The sequence below is a fragment of the Mastigoproctus giganteus genome, chromosome 4 (genome assembly GCF_048544385.1).
Source record: "Mastigoproctus giganteus isolate SK-2022 chromosome 4, ASM4854438v1, whole genome shotgun sequence".
Lineage (NCBI taxonomy): Eukaryota > Metazoa > Arthropoda > Arachnida > Uropygi > Thelyphonidae > Mastigoproctus > Mastigoproctus giganteus.
Window position 1 is genome coordinate 231,444,173 of NC_143578.1, and position 19,234 is coordinate 231,463,406.

Genomic DNA, 19,234 nt, shown 5'->3' on the forward strand with positions numbered 1-19,234 from the left:
AACTGATATTTCTGTTCACAGACTTTTTTTGTTGTAAAATTTAAAACAGTAAAAACGATAAGCAATTAATAACAAAGAACAGGGCATGCACAAGTTGCAACAAACACGATACGCGCAAGTGAGATATGAAGTAATGAGTTTCTGAAAATTTATTTTATGTTTTTCTTGATTGAATATTTCATGGAAGGGGAAACACATTTCACAATAATAACATGAAAACCCACAGAATTCCAGCTACTGATACTATAATGAATGCAAAAATATCGAGTTTACTACCCGTTTATAACTGATTAAACTAACAGAAAAGACCAATAAACTGAAAACTGCAAATTGTTTTTATTGTTTTATGGTAGTGACCTCCAGAAATGTGCTTTATAAAAATACCAAGAAGGTGATAATGACTAGCAAGTCAACAGCAGGGATTCACAAAAAAGGAATGGAAAGGTTGAAAATTACATCTAACATAATAACAGGGCTTTCCCAGCATAAAAGCTCAAAAATACTGTATTATGTGGGATTTTCTGTAATTCTCAAACCGTGTTAAATAAGTACAGCGTTGTGCAAAGATTGCTGCAATTCTCAAACTGTATTAGAGTGCAACCATGTTGTAGAAGTACTGTGTTATACTAGGGTTCCTGTATACTGCTGACCAGCATGTTTTTTTTTTTTTTTTTTTTTTTTTGTGAAAAGTGTAACAAACAAATACTTTTATGACACTGTTAAGTTGCCTGTTAGTTTTGTTATAATGCAGTGTGAATTTAAAGTCAGATTTAGTTCCAGGAAAGGTTCAGAAATATCAAAATTTCAGAGAAGTCGATAACTGGTTTAAAAAAAAATGTGGTCTGATATAATTATGGAACATTTTATCGTCACTTGAAATTCCCAGAAAATTCTATGGGGCAGGATTGTCTCTCAGATATGATGTTTGTGATGGTGACCATTTCCTTCCATCTGAAATTAACAAGGGCGATAAACCACATATTCATTGTAATTTTTTTTTTTTTTTTTTTTTTTTATGTAAACCCCAAACACGAGAGGTATTAGAACCTATAGTACTTAGTACTGTGCTTGGGTTGGAGGTTGAGAAGACGAAAGAAGATATTTGTTGACATTGGACTTGAACTTCTGTAGACTGTAATTTTCAGGAAATACGTATGAAGGAAGGTTGTTCCAGAAAACGGCAGTTGAATGAATAAACGAGGAAGATGAAAAGTTGGTTCTGTGAGTTTGAAGTTGGACAGTAAATGGATGTTGGCTGATGGTGGCACGTGTTCGGACTGTTTTGAAAGAGAGAGCAGGAATTATAGAAGCCAATTCAGAAGAACGGTTCCCATGAAAATATCTGTAGAAGAGGCATGCAGCAGAAACAGTATGCCTATGAGACAGCGAGTGGAGAGATTCTGTTAGAGATGAATCATTAATTAACCTAACTGCCCTCTTCTGAATGGAATCAAGAAGCCTGAGAGAGGTTTTGGGGGCACCACCCCAGATGTGGGAACCATGGCAGGGTAGATTTGCAATTTTTACAGAGTGAGCAGCTGTTTGGAAGAAAAGTAATGCCGAGAGCGAGAGAGAAAACCAAGTTTTTTAGATGCAGAGGAAGCAATATTAGTAATGTGCTTGGTGCCCAAGAGAGATTAGAAGTCAGGGTAATCCCCAAAAGAGATATATCATTTTGCGTAGAAATCGGTGTGTCACTAAAGATAAGCATAGGAGCAGAAGAATCCTTTTTGCGAGATATAAGACTAGACTGAGTTTTAGAAGGGTTGAAATCAGCTAAGTTGTCTTTGCCCTACTGGAGAATTACCTGAAGATCGGCATTTAAGGAATTGGTAGCAGATTTTCGAGAAGTTGAAGCTGATTGAGCAGGACAAGGTTTATCAAAATGGAAAGTGGAATGCAATGTGCTATCATCGGCAAAACTATGGATAGGATTTCCAGTCAACGGAAGAAGGTCATTAATATACAAGAGGAAAAGAGTGGGGGAAAGAACTGAACCTTGAGGGACACTGGCATTAGTGGAGAAGTTAGAAGACAGAGAGCCATCTACCATCACCCTCAGTGAGCGATCAGAGAGAAAACTGGATAACCAATTACTAAAAAACAGTTGGCAAACCATAAGATGGAAGCTTGTTTAGAAAACCTTTATGCCAAACATGATCGAAGGCCTTTGAGATGTCAAGAGCAACTGCTTGTGTTTCACCGAACCTTTCCATTGAATTAGTCCATAAATGGGTAACATAAGCCAGATTATCACCAGTGGATCGACACTGACGGAATCCATACTGGCGATCGTTGATCAGACGGAAGGTTTCTAGGTAGTTTAAAAGTTGGTGGTTAAATGATTTCTCCAATACTTTAGAAAGATTAGAAGAAATTGCAATGGGATGATAATTGGATGGGAGGGATTTGTCACCCTTTTTAGGAACTGGCTGGATATGAGCAAATTTCGAAGCAGAAGGAAAAACACCTTTGGAATAAGAAAGTGAAAAAAGGCGGCAAAGAATAGGAGGAAGTTCAGGAGCACAGGTTTTGAGAACAAGTGGAGAAATACCATCGGAACATGGAGCTTTCTTAGCATCAAGATTCGTCAAAATCCTTCTGACATCCTTTTGACGGAAGACCACAGGAGGCAACGAATGTAGCGTGTTGGGAATGGTGGGAGGTGTTTTACCAAGATCATTAATACATGAGTTGAAAAAAAATAGGATGCTAGCAGGTTAGCTTTATCCTTGGCCGAAGTGACTACAGAACCATCTGGTTTGGACAGAGGTGGGAGCAGAGATGGGCAAAAGTTGCGGCCAATAGCTTTGGCAAGAGACCAGAATGCTCGGCTACCATTAGGGCAAGAAGCAAGTTTTCTACTCTTAGCCTGTTCAAACTCTAGTTTCGACTGATTAATAACGGCTTTACAATTGTTACTAGCTTTGGTGTAGGCAGAAAATGAAACTGAAAAATTAGAGAAACAAGCCAATTACGATATGCAACATTCTTCTCCTGAACAGCCTTAGCAAATTTATTGGAAACCAAGGTTTAGATAAAGGACGAGATTTTGAAGTGGAGTGTGGGATAAAGGATTCCATTCCTGCAAGAATAATTTCACTGACACAATCTGAGCAAACATTGACATCAGAAGTTTTGAAACAGTAATCCGACCAAGGAAAAGAAGAAAAGAAATCTCGCAGGTCATCCCATTTTGCATTCTTGTAATGCCAAACAACACGAGGTTGGGAATAGCCAAGAGATAAAGGATCCATTGGAGAAGAGACAATCACCAAGTTGTGATCTGAAGTGCCTAAAGGACCTCTCACTTTGACCATGTACTTAGAAGGGTTGTTTGTGAGAAAAAGATCAAGTGTATTGGCTGTATGATTAGGATTGTCCGGTATTCTTGTAGGTAAATGAACAATCTGTGCAAGGTCATTAGTAATTGCAAAAGCCTCAGCATCTTGACCAGCTGGGTTGGTGTGACTAGAAAATGGAAGCCAGCTGGAGTTGTGAACATTAAAATCACCAAGGAAAATTACCTCACTGTTAGGAAAGTTGGATTGGAGAAAGTCAAGTTGCAAAGAGAGGAAGTCAAAGAGCTCCAAGTGATTAGTGGAGTTGGGAGAACAGTAGAGACAACAGATGAATTTGACACAATGAGGTAGAGAGATTTTAAGCCAGAGAAGATCAAAGAGAGGAGATTCCAAACTGCCAAGTTTCTTACAGGGAATATCAGAACGGACATATGCACAAGTACCACCTTTGAGACGAAAGGAATCATACAGTGAATAATTTGGGCATCTGAGATGAGCAGTAGTTGAATCAACCGATAACTGAGATTCTGTCAGAAAAAGTACATGGGGTTTGGCAGACTGCAAGTGGAAATGGACATCGTTGAGATTAGAATTGAGACCACGTATATTTGTGAAATGAATTAGGAAGTGTTTGGGAGGTTTAGATCTTTTCGCAGATAAGCTTGCTCTATTAGTTTGACAATTCATGGTGTATTCAATAGTAAGGAAAAGTGGATGGGACATGCTGTATGAAGTAATGAAAATTTTTGGATTCGGTGTACACATAGTAAGAATATACCCAGATCCTTGACATAACGTGGCCTCGACAATGCTCCCTGCATACACACTACACGGACTCCCTCCAGTCACTATCTGGCAGTGTAGAGGTAGCAAGATTATACACTAGCTGATCCGGAAGCCTCCTAGAGAGTTACCAATAAGTTCGGTCCGGTGTACTAACTAGCTGCCGGCCTGCGAACACCGTTTTAGAGCTGTACCCTCGAATGTAAGGAATATTGGATCTCGCCACGATGTTCATCATAACCTCAAAAGTCATCAATCACACTGCATGATGGAAGAGATAGGGAAGGGTTGACCGGAACTTATCTCTAGAGACTAAACATGGGTTTCACCACTTCAAGCCTCCAGTAAGCAAAGTGGTGGTATTGCACCGGTTGATGAGCTGGTTAACTTTGTATATTTTTCATCCAGTTGATATAATGCTGAATTACCCAATATTATTTTTAATTGCCATATGCCATAAAAGACATTTCTTGTTTGTTTTTTAAACAGGTGCCACTGTTTATTTATTTGGTGGAGAATATGGAATTGGATCTGGCAGATGGAATGAATTAGTCTGGAAATATGACACACTAAAAGATAACTGGGTAGTTGCAGGTTCTATGTCTAAACCACGACGGCATTTCTTTATTGCTATCATTGGTGATGTTATCTACTTACTCGGTGGGTTTGGAAGATATAGGCTGGTACTGACAACTGTGGAAAGCTATAACACAAAAACAGGTAAATATATGCATTTTTAATACTGATTTTTAAAGAAATAGCATTAGCATTATTAGAGGCATATTATGCAAAAAAGCAAGCTTATGCAGCATCAGCCAAAAAAAAAAAAAAAAATGCTCTAATGTTAACCCCTCCGTTCGTTCCAAATATCTGTTCAGCTCAGCCTTAAATTTATTTAGGCTATCAACTTCCACAACAAAGGATGGAAGTCTGTTCCACCAACCAACTACCGGCTGGCTGGCTAAAGGTAAACTTCTGCACATCTGTCCTACATCTTCCTCGATTTGAATTTATGTCCTCCCAGATGATTATTCTGAGCAAGAGGAAGAATTCCACCAGCATTGAGCATACTGAAACCATTCAAGCCTTTATACACCTCAATCAAATCATCTCGCAGGTGCCTAGTCTCCAGATGCTGTAATTTGCAAAATTTAAGCCTTTCTTCATAAGAGCAACCCTTTGTTCAATTCACTAATCTTGTTGCCCTTCTCTGTACTCGTTCCAGCAGCTCTACATCCTTCTTAAAATGAGGCCTCCAGACCTGTATACAGTACCCAAGGTGTGGCCTGACCATTGCCTTATACAAGGGGATAATCACCTCCTTATCCCTGCTAGAAAAATTCCTGTATATTATTGACAAGCACTATGAGCTACTATTGCAGACCATCTGCACTGCTCAGAAAACTTCATATCTGCCTGCACAATTACCCCCAGGTCCTTATTGTTCTCTACCACTGTCAGTATAGTACCACAGAGTTCATATGTCACTCTGGGGTTGCTGTTTCCCATATGTAGTACTTTACATTTGTCAATGTTAAACTTCATTTGTCACCTTTCAGTCCATCTACTCAACTTTTCTAGATCCTGTTGCAGATGCGTACTAGTAGTAGTGGCATGTGATGCAAGAAAGCAAGTGTATGAGCTTATGCAGCATCAGCCAAAAAAAAAAAAAAAATCAAACCATTCTCTCAAAATGCCTGTCCAGTTCCTCCTTAAATTTATCAACTTCCACAACGACAGATGGAAGTTTGTTCCAGCAATTAACCACCCGCTGGCTAAAGGCAAATTTCCGCACATCTATTCTACATCTGTCTTTTCTTAATTTGAATTTATGCCCCCTTAGGTTAGTAATCTGAACAAGTGGAAACATCCCATCAGAATTCAGCCTGCTCAATCCATTCAAGGCCTTATACACCTCAATCAGATCACCGCGCAGGTGCCTAGTCGCCAGCCACTGCAATTTGCAGAACTTAAGCCTCTCTTGGTAAGAGGATTCCTTCATTCCCCTCACCAATCTTGTTGCCCTTCTCTGTACATGCTCAAGCAAATCTACATCCTTCCTAAAATGAGGCCTCCAGACCTGTACGCAGTACTCAAGGCGTGGCCTAACCATTGCCTTATACAGAGGGACAATCACGTCCTTTTCCCTGCTAGCAAAATTTCTATATATCATTGACAAAACCCCATGACCTGCCTTTGCAGCCTGTCTGCATTGCTCCCAGTTACTCACAATTACTCCCAGGCCTTTTTCATTTTCTACCACCTTAAGTGTAGTATCACACAGTTGGTACGTTTCTCTGGGGTTACTTCTACCCATATGCAGTACTTTGCATTTGTCAAGGTTAAACTTCAGTTGTTAGACCATCTGCCCAAATTATCTAGATCCTGTTGCAGTAGTACACTGCTATTACTGTCATTAAGAACCCTGCAACCCTTTGTATCATCTGCAAACTTCGACACTACACCTGATATACCTTCATCAATATCATTGATAAATATACAAAACAACGGAGGACCCAACACTGAACCCTGTGGGACTCCACTAATAACATTAGTCCACGAAGAGCAGCACCCATTAATTACCACCCTCTGTCTTCTCCCACTCAACCATCCTTTTATCCATTGTAGCAACTTACCCTTAATACCATTCTGCTCCAATTTGTACAATAGTCTTCCATGTGCAACAATGTCAAAAGCTTTCCTGAAAACCAAATATATGATATCAAAATTATTTTTTGCATCCAGTTCCTTTGTAACCACATCATAATATCCTATCAAATTTGTCAGACAAGACTTTCCCTTAACAAACCCATGCTGTTTCTGAATTATTGCTGCAGTCTTGTCTAGATGATCCTGCAATGCATCTTTAACCAGTGACTCCATTATTTTACCCGGAACAGAAGTTAAACTAATTGGTCTGTAATTACTCATATCACCCTTTGATCCCCGTTTGTGAATTGGGGATACATTTGCACATCTTAAGTCCTTGGGGACCTCCCCTGAGTCCAAGGATGCTCTCATAATTATGGCTAAGGGTTTGCTTAGTTGCTTTGCTGCCTCCTTTAATATAACTGGATAGATCCTATCCACCCTAGGTGCCTTTCTTGTGTTTAACTTCAACAATTTCTCCTCCACTTTGCTCTCAGTTATTACAAAATCATTAAGCACCCTGCTACAATTTGATAACCTTCTGCCATTTTTAAACCTTAGTAACTCCTCATGTGTGAATGTAGAGGCAAAATACTCATTCAGTTTGTTTGCTATCTGAGCAGGATCATCAACAGTCGAACCATCGATATCAAATGGACCAATCAGATTCATCCTCTTCCTTTTAGAGTTTATACAAGTAAAGAAATCCGTGCTGTTTTTCTTAGCATCTTTTGCCAAAGATTTCTCGTAATCTGTCTTCGCCTGCCTAACCTCCTTTGTGACTTGATTACAGACTAGCTTATATCTGCCATAGGCTTCTGAGTCGCTTGATAATTTATATGCATCCCATGCATTTTACTGTCATTAGTGTCCTTAACAACCCTGCCAACCTTCGTATCATCTGCAAACTTGGACATTAAGCTTGATATACCATCATCAATATCATTTATAAATACAGAAAACAACAATGGACCAAACACTGAACCCTGAGGGACTCCACTAATAACATTAGTCAACGATGAGCAGTGTCCATTGATTACCACTCTCTGTATTCTCTCACTCAGCCATCCCTTTATCCATAGCAGCAATTTGCCTCTGATGCTACACTGCTCCAATTTGTGCAGCAGTCTTCCATGTGCAACAGTATCAAAAGCCTTTCTAAGATCCAAATATATGATATCAAAGTTATTCCCTGCATCCAGTTCCTTTGTGACCACATCATAGTATCCAGTCAGATTGGTCAGGGAAGACTCTCCCTTAACAAAACCATGCTGTGTCTGAGCTATAACTGAAGTCTTGTCTAAATGATCCTGCAGTGCTTCTTTAACCAGTGCCTCCATTAATTATCCTGGGACAGAAGTTAAACTAACAGGTCTGTAATTACTTGTCGCCCTTTGATCCTCCTTTGTGAATTGGGGTCACATTTGCACATCACCAGTTCATGGGTACCTCCCCTGAGTCCAAAGAAGTCTCATAATTATGGCTAAGGGTTTGCTTACTTCCTTTACTGCCTCCTTTAATATAACTGGATTGATCCCATCCACCCCGGGTGGCTTTTTTATGTTTATCTTCAACAATTTCTCCTCCACTTTCCTCTCAGTTATTACAAAATCGTCTAGCTCACTGCCAGAGTTTAACTCACCTCTGGCATTCCTCTCCCTGAAAAACTCCTCATGGGTGAATGTAGATGCAGAATACTCATTTAGTTTGTTAGCCACCTGAGAAGGATCATCAACAATTGAACCATCAATATCCAATGGACCAATCTGATTCATCCCTTTCCTTCTAGATTTTACATAGGTAAAGAACTCTTTGTTGTTTTTCTTTGCATCCTTTGCCAAGGATTTCTCATAATCTGCCTTTGCCTGCCTAATCTCCTTTGTGACTTGGTTACAGACCAGTTTATATCTATCATAAGCTTCCATGTCACCCATTAATTTATATGTATCCCATGCATTTTTCTCTGCCATATGTCTCATTAGTTCATCTGACATCCATTTAGGCCTAAACCTTGAACAATATTTCTTAGTTGATATGTAAAGCCTAGTAGCTTCCAATATAAATTCTTTGAATGCTTCCCATTTTGAATTTGCTGTTGGTAACATCATGAGTTGGTCCCACCGTATTGAATTTAAATACTTTCTCAGACCACCGTAGTCAACTTTAGAAAGCAAAAACCCTTCCGTTTACCCCTGATGGTAGTTACCTCTTTGAGTAAATCCCACTTCAGCACACTGTGATCACTGCCATCTAGTGGTTCATTTATCTGGAGATTCCTAATGCATGAAGAATCGGCGCCTCCGTAGCCAGGTAGGCAGGAGCAGCAGTGTGTAGCACACGCTTCTTGATTAGACCGGGGTTCAAGCCCGTGACCACCGAATACGGAGGATGTGGAAAGGTCATAGAATGACCACTGCATATCCACAGAGCAATATGGCCTTAGATTTGGTTTTTTTTTGGTTTTTTTTTTAAGGAGCATTAGCAACTAAGGCCATATTGCTCCGGGTCATGCGGTGGTCATTCCCTGACCTTTCCGCATCCTCCGTATTTGGTGGTGACGGGCTCGAACCCCGGTTTAATCAAGAAGCGTGTGCTACGCACTGCTGCTGCTCCTTCCCACCTGGCTACGGAGGCGCCTATGGCCTTAGATGCTGCTCCTAAAAACCAAATAACAAACAACAAACAGCATGAAGAATCACTACTGATAAAATCAGATCATTATTACTCCCTCTAGTTGCCTCCTGAACATGCTAATGTAAAAACAATCATCCAATAAATCCACAAAAGCCTTGCTAGTGTGTGAGTGACCAACCCACAAATTCCAGTCAGTATCTGGGAAATTAAAATCCCCCATTATAAGACTCTCTGATTTACTGTCCCACTCTATTTCCCTGTACAGTTTCTTATTATACTCATCAGAGTTAGGCCTATAAGATCTATATCAGCAGAATGTTTTTCAATTAGTGATGCCGATAATAGAAACATTTATTGGCATAGTGAAAACTTCTCTAAAAACTAATTCCTGATCATCAATCATCTGCCCTACATTTTTTTACACCATTAAGCTCAATGTAAAAATTTTTGTCCTTCAATGTTGCTTATCTGCTATTTGGCCATTAATTTGGCTTTTCATTTTAGCATTAGCATTAGTAGAGGCATATGATGCAAGAAAGCAAGCTTATTCAGCATCAGCCAAAAAAAAAAAAAAAAAACCCTCTCCCATTTCACCCCTCCGTTCGTTCGAAATACCTGTCCAGTTGAGCTTTAAATTTGTTTAGGCTATCAACTTCAACAACAAGTGATGGAAGTCGGTTCCACCAACCAACCACCCGCTGGCCAAAGGCAAATTTCCGCACATCTATCCGACATCCGTCCTTCCTCAATTTGAATTTATGCCCTCTGAGGTGATTATTCTGAGAAAGATGAAGAATCCCATTGGCATTGAGCATGCTCAAACCATTCAAAGCCTTATACACCTCTATCAGATCACCTCGCCGGTGCCTAGTCTCCAGACTCTGTAATTTGCAAAATTTAAGCCTTTCTTCGTAAGAGCAACCCTTTGTTCCATTTACTAATCTTGTTGCCCTTCTCTGTACCCGTTCCAGCAGCTCTACATCCTTCTTGAAATGAGGCCTCCAGACCTGTATACAGTACTCAAGATGTGGCCTAACCATTGCCTTATACAAGGGAATAATCACCTCCATTTCCCTGCTAGAAAAATTCCTGTATATCATTGACAAGACACCATGAGCTACTCTTGCAGCTCGTCTGCACTGCTCAGAGAACTTCATATCTGCCTGCACAATTACCCCCAGGTCCTTTTCATTCTCCACCACTGTCAGTGTAGTACCGCAGAGTTGATACATTGCTCTGGGGTTACTGTTACCCACATGTAGTACTTTACATTTGTCAATGTTAAACTTCATTTGCCACCTCTCAGCCCATCTGTTCAACCTTTCCAGATACTGTTGCAGCAGCATAGCGTCAGTAGTGTCCTTAACGACCCTGCCAACCTTCGTATCATCTGCAAACTTAGACATTAAACTTGATATCCCATCATCAATATCATTCATAAACACCGAAAACAACAACGGACCCAACACTGAACCCTGAGGAACACCACTAATAACATTAGTCCACGTTGAGCAGTGTCCATTGATTACCACTCTCTGTCTTCTTGCCACTCAACCATCCCTTTATCCATAGCAGCAATTTGCCTCCAATGCCACACTGCTCCAATTTGTGCAGCAGTCTTCCATGTGCAACAGTATCAAAAGCCTTTCTAAGATCCAAATATATAATATCAAAGTTATTCCCTGCATCCAGTTCTTTTGTGACTACATCATAGTATCCAATCAAATTGGTCAGGCAAGACCTGCCCTTAAAAAAACCATGCTGCGGGTGAGCTATAACTGAATTCTTGTCTAGATGATCCTGCAGTGCTTCTTTAACCAGTGCCTCCATTAATTTACCTGGAACAGAAGTTAAACTAACAGGTCTATAATTACTTGTATCAGCATTTGATCCTCCTTTGTGAATTGGGGTTACATTTGCACATCTCCAGTCTATGGGTACCTCCCCTGAGTCCAAAGAAGCTCTCTTAATTATGGCTAGGGGTTTGCTTACTTCCTTTGCCGCCTCCTTTAATATAACTGGATAGATCCCATCCACCCCAGGTGCCTTTTTTATGTTTATCCTCAACAATCTCTCCTCCACTTTCTTCTCAGTTATTACAAAATCATCCAGCTCACTGCCAATGTTTACTTTACCTACATCATTCTCCTTCCTGAATAACTCCTCATGCGTGAATGTAGATGCAAAATACTCGTTTAGATTGTTAGCCACCTGAGCAGGATCCTCAACTGTTGAACCATCAATATCCAGTGGACCAATCTGATTCATCCCTTTCCTTCTCGAGTTCAAGTATGTAAAGAACTCCTTTCTGTTTTTCTTTGCATCCTTTGCCAAGGATTTTTCGTAGTCTGCCTTTGCCTGCCTAATCTCCTTTGTGACTTGGTTACAGACCAACTTATATCTATCATAGGCTTCCATGTCACCCATTAATTTGTATGTATCCCATGCATTTTTCTTCTCTGCCACATTGTCTCATTAGTCCATCTGACATCCATTTAGGCCTAAACCTTGAACAATATTTCTTAGTTGGTATGTAAAGCCTGGTAGCCACCAAGATTAGTTCCTTGAATGCTTCCCATTTTGAGTTTGCTGTTGGTAACATCATCAGTTGGTCCCACTGTATAGAATTTAAATACTGTCTCAGACCATCATAGTCGCCTTTACGAAAACAAAAACCCTTCCCTTTACCTCTGATGGTAGTTACCTCCTTGAGTAAATCCCACTTCAACACACTGTGATCACTGCCACCTAGTGGTTCATTTATCTGCAGGTTCTTAATGCATGAAGAATCACTACTGATAATCAGATCAAGAGTATTGCTCCCTCTTGTTGCCTCACGAACATGCTGATGTAGAAAGCAATCATCCAATAAATCCACAAAAGCCTTGCTAGTGTGCGAGTGACCAACCCACAAATTCCAGTCAATATCTGGGAAATTAAAATCCCCCATTATAAGACTCTCTGATTTACTGGCCCACTCTATTTCCCTGTACAATATATTATTATACTCATCAGAGTCATTAGGCCTATAGCACACTCCTACTCTCAATTTTGATTTCCCTATGCTTATGTCACACCAAACTGACTCGACACTGCCCTGTCCATTGATGTCAACTGGCTTCACTTCCTTTGACTTTGTGTTTCTTAATTAATAGCATAACCCCTCCTCCCCTCCTGTCCTGTCTATCCTTTCTATACACATTGTATTCCCCAAATTCCAGTTCCGCATTACTTATATCTGTGTGACACCACGTCTCTGATATCCCAACAATATCTCCCTTTGATGTTTTGAGCAATACCTCAAATTCATCAAATTTATTTACCAAACTCCTAGCATTGGTGTACACGCAGGTATACATGCACCTGTTTCTATTCTTAGCTACCCTAACACAACCCATGTGTTTACTTGTACCGCAATGACTCCCAGCAGTCTCTGAAATATCCTGAATCTTGTTTTTCAGGCTTCTGCTCATTTCAATAGAAGCAGTGCAAGAATCACTTCCACCTCTGCCAGTGGCTACTGTTAATCTATTAATCCTTGTATCCCCCCCCCAACTAGCAGTTTTCTGACCCACCTAACACTGCCTCGACAGCATCAGCAAAAATTCTTGCACCCTTTCTATTTAAGTGTATCCCATCCCTGTAAAAGCAATCTCTCCTGTTAACAAGTACAGTCCAGGCTGAAAAAAATTCTACCCCTTGAGCCTTGCACAATCCCTCCAGGGCCGAATTGATCGACAAGGCTCTCATCATATACTCCCTCCTATCGTGTCTGGGCAGAATTGCAGACACTTTCAAATTCAACCCTAATTCACGGCTTTTTTTCAACAGTGACCTGTACTTGCTAAGTAATTCCGCCGGTCTCCTACTCTTAATATCATTAGTGCCAACACGTACAACTATATCACCTTTTGTGCCCTTAAAAGACGATATCCGCTCTACAACGTCATCAACCTTTGCCCCTGGCAGACATACCCTGTCCTATTCCACCTATCCTTTTTACAAAGCATGTTCCCCGTTTCCCTGACAATAGAGTCACCAACAACTACTAGTTCCTGTGGGACCAGCGCATTCTGCCTAGGGGGCTGCCTCTGTGTTGCCTGATGACCAAGTGCAAGCTCTGGCGTTGATGTGGGCAGCTGAGAGCTTGATGGGCCCCTCAATTTATTTCCTTCGAGGGCATCCACCCTGTCCTTCAAGCTCTCATTTTGGCCCATAACAATGCTGAGTTGTCGCCTGATTTCCTTGCACTCCTTACATCGTGCACACACAAAGACATCCCCCTTGGCAGCATCATGTCCCGTACCCGACTGCTCAGCAAACATCAAGCAAACAGTGCATTTTAAAAGACTGTGATTCAGAGGGCAACTGCCCCCCTCAGTTCTCCCCTGAACCACAGCACTCCCATTAGCTTGAGCCTTTTGCTTTGCTGCTCTGGTCAGAGTCATGATTCCGATTTAATTCAATAAAATTTCAAAACAAAAATTAAATCCTTAAGTTATATCCAAAAACAGTTATGTTAATTTTTTTTTTTTTCGGTATCTAGTGTTTTCTACGAGTTCCCTTTATACAACTTCCGTATCACGTGTACCACTATAGTTATGTATTAATTATTTGTTACGATTAAGTTGTTATAAATATATAGAGTTAAAAATACAATTTAATTGACAAAGTTTATCAAGATTAATAGATTTACTGATTAATTGACAATATTACCTATTAATTGACAATATTATATTATGCACTATACTACACTAAGCTTATGCTATCGTGTAAAAATGGCGGGAATTCTCGAACGGTACTTCTACGGACTCGTAAGTATTGATTAGCTTCCAAATCTCGCTATCTCAATTTAGAATAAATTGAGATAAATTGAGTGTTCCTGAAAAGACGCTAAAATCTGCCTGGAATAAGCCCTGGCCATCTCAAACAGTACAACCTGACTCTGCAGAAGATTCAACAGTTTTAATAAAAATTTGCAGATCCTTGCCAATATTCAAAAACTTAAATGAAGACTATGTCAAAAATTTGTGCGATATAGATGCAACGGATTGAGGTTACAAAATTTTTACGGATGACGAAATTGTTTCCTATGTTTCTGCATGATCTATTGAAGTAGTAGATGAAGACAGGCCCACAAAATCTACCGTTTCCCATAAGAATCCCTGACAGATACAATCAATTGGTATGAATGCCAAGAAGCAGAAATGTCAAAAATAATTTTACTATGCCAAAGTTATAAACTTGGCTACTGAAAAACACTGACAATACCAAAAAATAATTTTTTAAACAAATTATGTATGTACAACTTCAAATTACTGTAATGTAAATAAGTTTTTTTTATTAAGTTAGAAGTGTTAAGTTATTTTATTTTAGTTATATTTTATTAAGTTAAATTTTTTTAGTATATGTATTAAAATTTAATCTAAATAAATAATTCCTAGTTTTTTATGGTTACAAATTGACTTTATTTACTCCCTCACTAAATGATCTATTTCACTAATTGGTCCTGTCCCCTTGTGAGGTTCTACTATATCAGTAATTGGTAAAAAGCTTGTGACTTACTGCTGAAATGTTGTTTATTTCTTCTTGTATCTTTCCAGTTAAGTTCAGATGGTTTATCACATTATGTAAATAATGAAATTTTATTTAAGTATATATTTTTGTCTAAGTGCTAAAACAACAACCCAATATTAGTCTGTTAAGTATTAATGAACTGCTTGGTACCACACTGTCAAGACTTATTTAAAAATAAAACTATGTATGGACTTTAGAAATAAACTGGTAATTGTGACATTTTTCTCCAACATGCATTGTGTACAAATTTTCTTGTTTAATGATCAGAGACTTTCTACTGAGTTTATAAAATCATGTAAAATTTACAACAGGTAAATCTGCCAGTTGCCAAACACGCTCATGTATGATGGAAAAGAAAGCTGCTGAATTTTAAGCAGCATTAAGTTGTATATTATTTAACTTAAATATAATCATATTAGTAGAACCATCTCGCTATTTAACTGAGGAACTCTACCCAATAGAGATCCACACGATACAATTTGGTCTTTCACAGTCAAATTTTAGAACTCCAATACCTAAAGACTGATTTCAATGTTGAAAAGCCAGTTTTAATTCTCCTGTCTAATTGTCCTTTTGCATACCAATAAACTAATTGAAATACTTCACAAATGAAAAATCTCTTGTGTTAAATCTTTCTTACTTAGTAGTACATTATGTAGTGTTCCTTCTCAAGTTTAATTTTGTTGTGGCACTTCCAATTTTTTTATCTAACAAGATTTCACCAAAGATATCAAATGACAACAAACAGATATCTTACTACTGTTGGTATTTGAAGAGGGATTTATCTGCTCCTAATGAAGCATAAAATCTAGCCATTCAAAGTATGTTTAACCTACTTGGTAACTGCATAGTCTGATGCTTTTGACTATACTTTTATGTTTATCGGGATTGTTTATTTTGCAAATTCATGATGTGATTGAACACAACAAATAACTGATTTAGAATCAGCATCAAATGTTGAGATAGAATTGCATAAAAATTTTGCTGTTGGGTTTGAATCTCATTAGTTAGAATGAATTTTTAAAGGCCCTATCCATCAAGGCCACTCTCAGGTAAAGGTTTTCCCAAGAAATTCTGGGGATTTTTTTCCAGTGTGCACACAGCAGCAAAACTATAATTCTCCCCTACCAAATAGCCACCAGATTTTTCAGTCTCCCCTGCCTTGCTGGCAGACATGGTTGGTAGTTTCTAGTGAAGACTGTACAGCCAAAATTCTCCTTAATAAGGCAGCTGGAGCTTAAGACTGTCAGGTAATCTACTAAAGCGCAAATTAATTCTTTACGCTGGCATTATGTAGTTTACATAAAAATTTGCAGCCCATTTGGCATCTAGCAGATAATGAAATAATTTTATTTTTTTGTTATAAATTCTTTTCAGTTCCTTCCTTGAGATATTTAAATATGAATATTTATTCTTACATTAGAATAAGTGTTAAGGCAATAAAAAAATTTAAATGAGATGTATTTCCTTCCACACAGGCAAGGTTTGATTAACTATGTAACATTTCACTACCTTTACCACATGTAGGTATCAAATAGCACCCAAAGTGCTGTGCTATAATGCATACGAACGAGTAGTCATTCTGAAGCAGTCAACAAACGAGTGCAGCAATGCTTGTTTTTTGTTTATAAACTTGGCAGTTTTATTTGTATTGTGTGGATAATCTTTTTTATAAAACTTGCTTTTAAGAGTTGTTCTGATTTAGCACAAGTGTTCACTTTTACTTTTTAACTATTATAAATTTTTTGAAATGCTGACGATGCTAAAAATATTGATATTTTTCAACATTCTGAAAATTATGGCATATTGGAAGCATTCTTTCCATCATAGGTGGCAGAAAACATGTTAACGTTGTGTTGATTATTATAGAATTTATATTCTTGAACACTTTTGTAAATTTAATTTTCATATCACTATTTTTTCAGATACATGGCAGTCCCTTTGCTCTCTCCCCTGCCCATTATTTTCTTCGGTAGTAGTTTCTCATCAGGATTCGATTTATGTTTTTACAACCAATATCTACCTGTATAATTCTGCTTCTGATGAATGGAAAACAGTAAAGAAAGCTCATCCCTACCAAGGAATGAGAATTCAGAGTGCCCTGTCACATGGAGAAGCTATTTACTTAGTGCCACAGCAGTCAGGCCCTCTTGTAAAATATACTCCTAGCACAGGACACTTTCAGGAGGTTACTTATATTCATTATCCTTTCCAGTGTTCTTGTCTTATTGGGGACACTATATATGCTTTTGGAACAAATGAAGTGATTATATGTAATATTGAAAATCCAATACCTAAGACCATTGAAATGCAGGGGTCTTATGTATTTGATCAGTGTTGTAAAGTTCCTTATTATACACAACTGTGATTAAGCTGTTGTACAAGTTATAATGAAATCTGTGTGTTACATCACTTTCTACACTGTAAATAAAATGTAAAAAATAAAAATGACTAATAAATTTGCTGGTTTTTTACATTTCCTACATAGGTATATACATTATAATAATCTTATAATTACTATTATTATTTCAAAATTATCTTAAACCATTCCCTCAGTGGAGATTTAATATCAGATGTGGTCACTATTGGTTGTCTGCCTTCAATTAGAATACAAAATAAAGAGCTGTTAATTAAGGACTAGGCATTGAGTTGTTGCCCAACTACCACCATCTTGTCAGAGCTGGGGGAGAGTATGCTGCTTTGTTGAAATCTTAAAATCTGCCATTTCCCACCACCTTTTCCCAGTTGTAATGCAGCCTCATTAAAATATATTTTTTTGCTGGAGGGGTGGGGGGGGAGAGACAGGAAACCTTGTCAGACTATGTGGTAAATTCTGTTAGTGTTGCCCAAGTCAGTAAAGAACAAAAATTTGTAATTGAATTTATTTCTCAATGCTACTGATTGCATAGGTTGCACCTTTTAGTAGTTGAACCAAGAGAACAAGGTTCTGCTTTTTAGAACACCTTACCATGGTTTAATTTGGCTTTTATTTTTGTTGTCCTCTTTTTAATCTTTCTTGTACTCATCAAAAGTGACTTCGGGCAGAAGGGGAGGGAGGGGTTTATCTCAAATGTGATAATACACCGATGCCTCATGGCTTAAGTACCACAAGGCCACTGTGTACTTAATATCTCAACACCAAACAGTCCAATCCATATTTCATAAAATATCTGTTCAGGTGCACAGAGATTGGCTATACCAAGCTAGATATTTGTTTTTTGTATTCTTTATCATTATTCCAATGCTTACTCCTACTTAATCTCACAGAGTATATTTTTCTGGGCCTCCCCTTGTCATATTAATGTATGGTGGTGACAAACAAATAGTTGTGGAAGACCTGTTGGCAGACAAACCATTCTGTAATGCACATGGGGCCTGACAGAATTCCAGTTTTAAATACACAAGCTTCATTTAATAATATTGTCACCAATAAAAGTGGTTGCACATTTTTTATAACCGAACTGCACATGAATGTTTTTCCTAATGATCTCTTTAATACATTTTTTTTAAATTTTAATAATATACTGAAAACCTTTTAGGGCTAAAGCCTCATGTTGCAAGCAAGTTTACTGACGTATAAGTTAGTGCTATTGCCTTATTTTAATACGCAACAACCTACTAAAGTAGTACATAATTGGCAATTATGATGCCAATTATGTACTACTCTAGTAGGTTGCTGCATATTAAAATGTAATATGCATTAACTTATACTAATGTCAGTAAACTTGCTCGCAACATGAGGCTTTTGCCCTAAAAGGTTTTCAGTCTGATAACCAGTCACACCATCAGGCATCTCTCATATTGTGGAGTTATGCTGTGCAACTGGGTTTTCATCATTGCAATACCAGGGTACCTGCCCACCAAGAAGCCAACAAGCTTTGAAACGGTGCCATCTGGGTGCTGGTATCCGCTGAGAATAAGTAACAATAGTCTTCCCCATTGAAGTGTTACTTATTTGAGGTAGTGCAATATCATGGCAACTCGTTGCAAAGGTATTCACAATATGAGATATACTTAAATGATGCCAATTATGTACTACTTTAGTAGGTTGCTGCATATTAAAATGATGTAATAGAATGTTTTAATAATATATTAACTTTTAATTCACATTGAGGCACCTAAAGTCATCAGGTGTCATACTGCATTTATTCTCTAATTGGTTTGTCTGTTTTGCCATATAAAAAACTGCAGACTTTCTTACACAGGGCTCACTTACTCACTCCCACACAGTACGTGTGGGAGTGAGTCTATAAAGATTCTCTCTCTCTCTCTCACACACACACACACAA

General features: G+C 38.4%; 1 protein-coding gene across 1 annotated transcript in view; it reads left to right on the top strand.

The window, feature by feature from the left end:
- The window catches only part of LOC150087477 (ectoderm-neural cortex protein 1-like), a 35,157-nt gene extending 17,844 nt beyond the window's left edge, over positions 1-17,313 (top strand). The window contains exons 3-4 of the mRNA XM_090372502.1: positions 4,575-4,805; positions 16,871-17,313. Of these exons, the coding sequence (XP_090228628.1) occupies positions 4,575-4,805; positions 16,871-17,313 (674 nt within the window). The remainder of the gene's footprint in view (positions 1-4,574; positions 4,806-16,870) is intronic.
- The last annotated feature ends 1,921 nt before the right edge of the window (positions 17,314-19,234 follow it).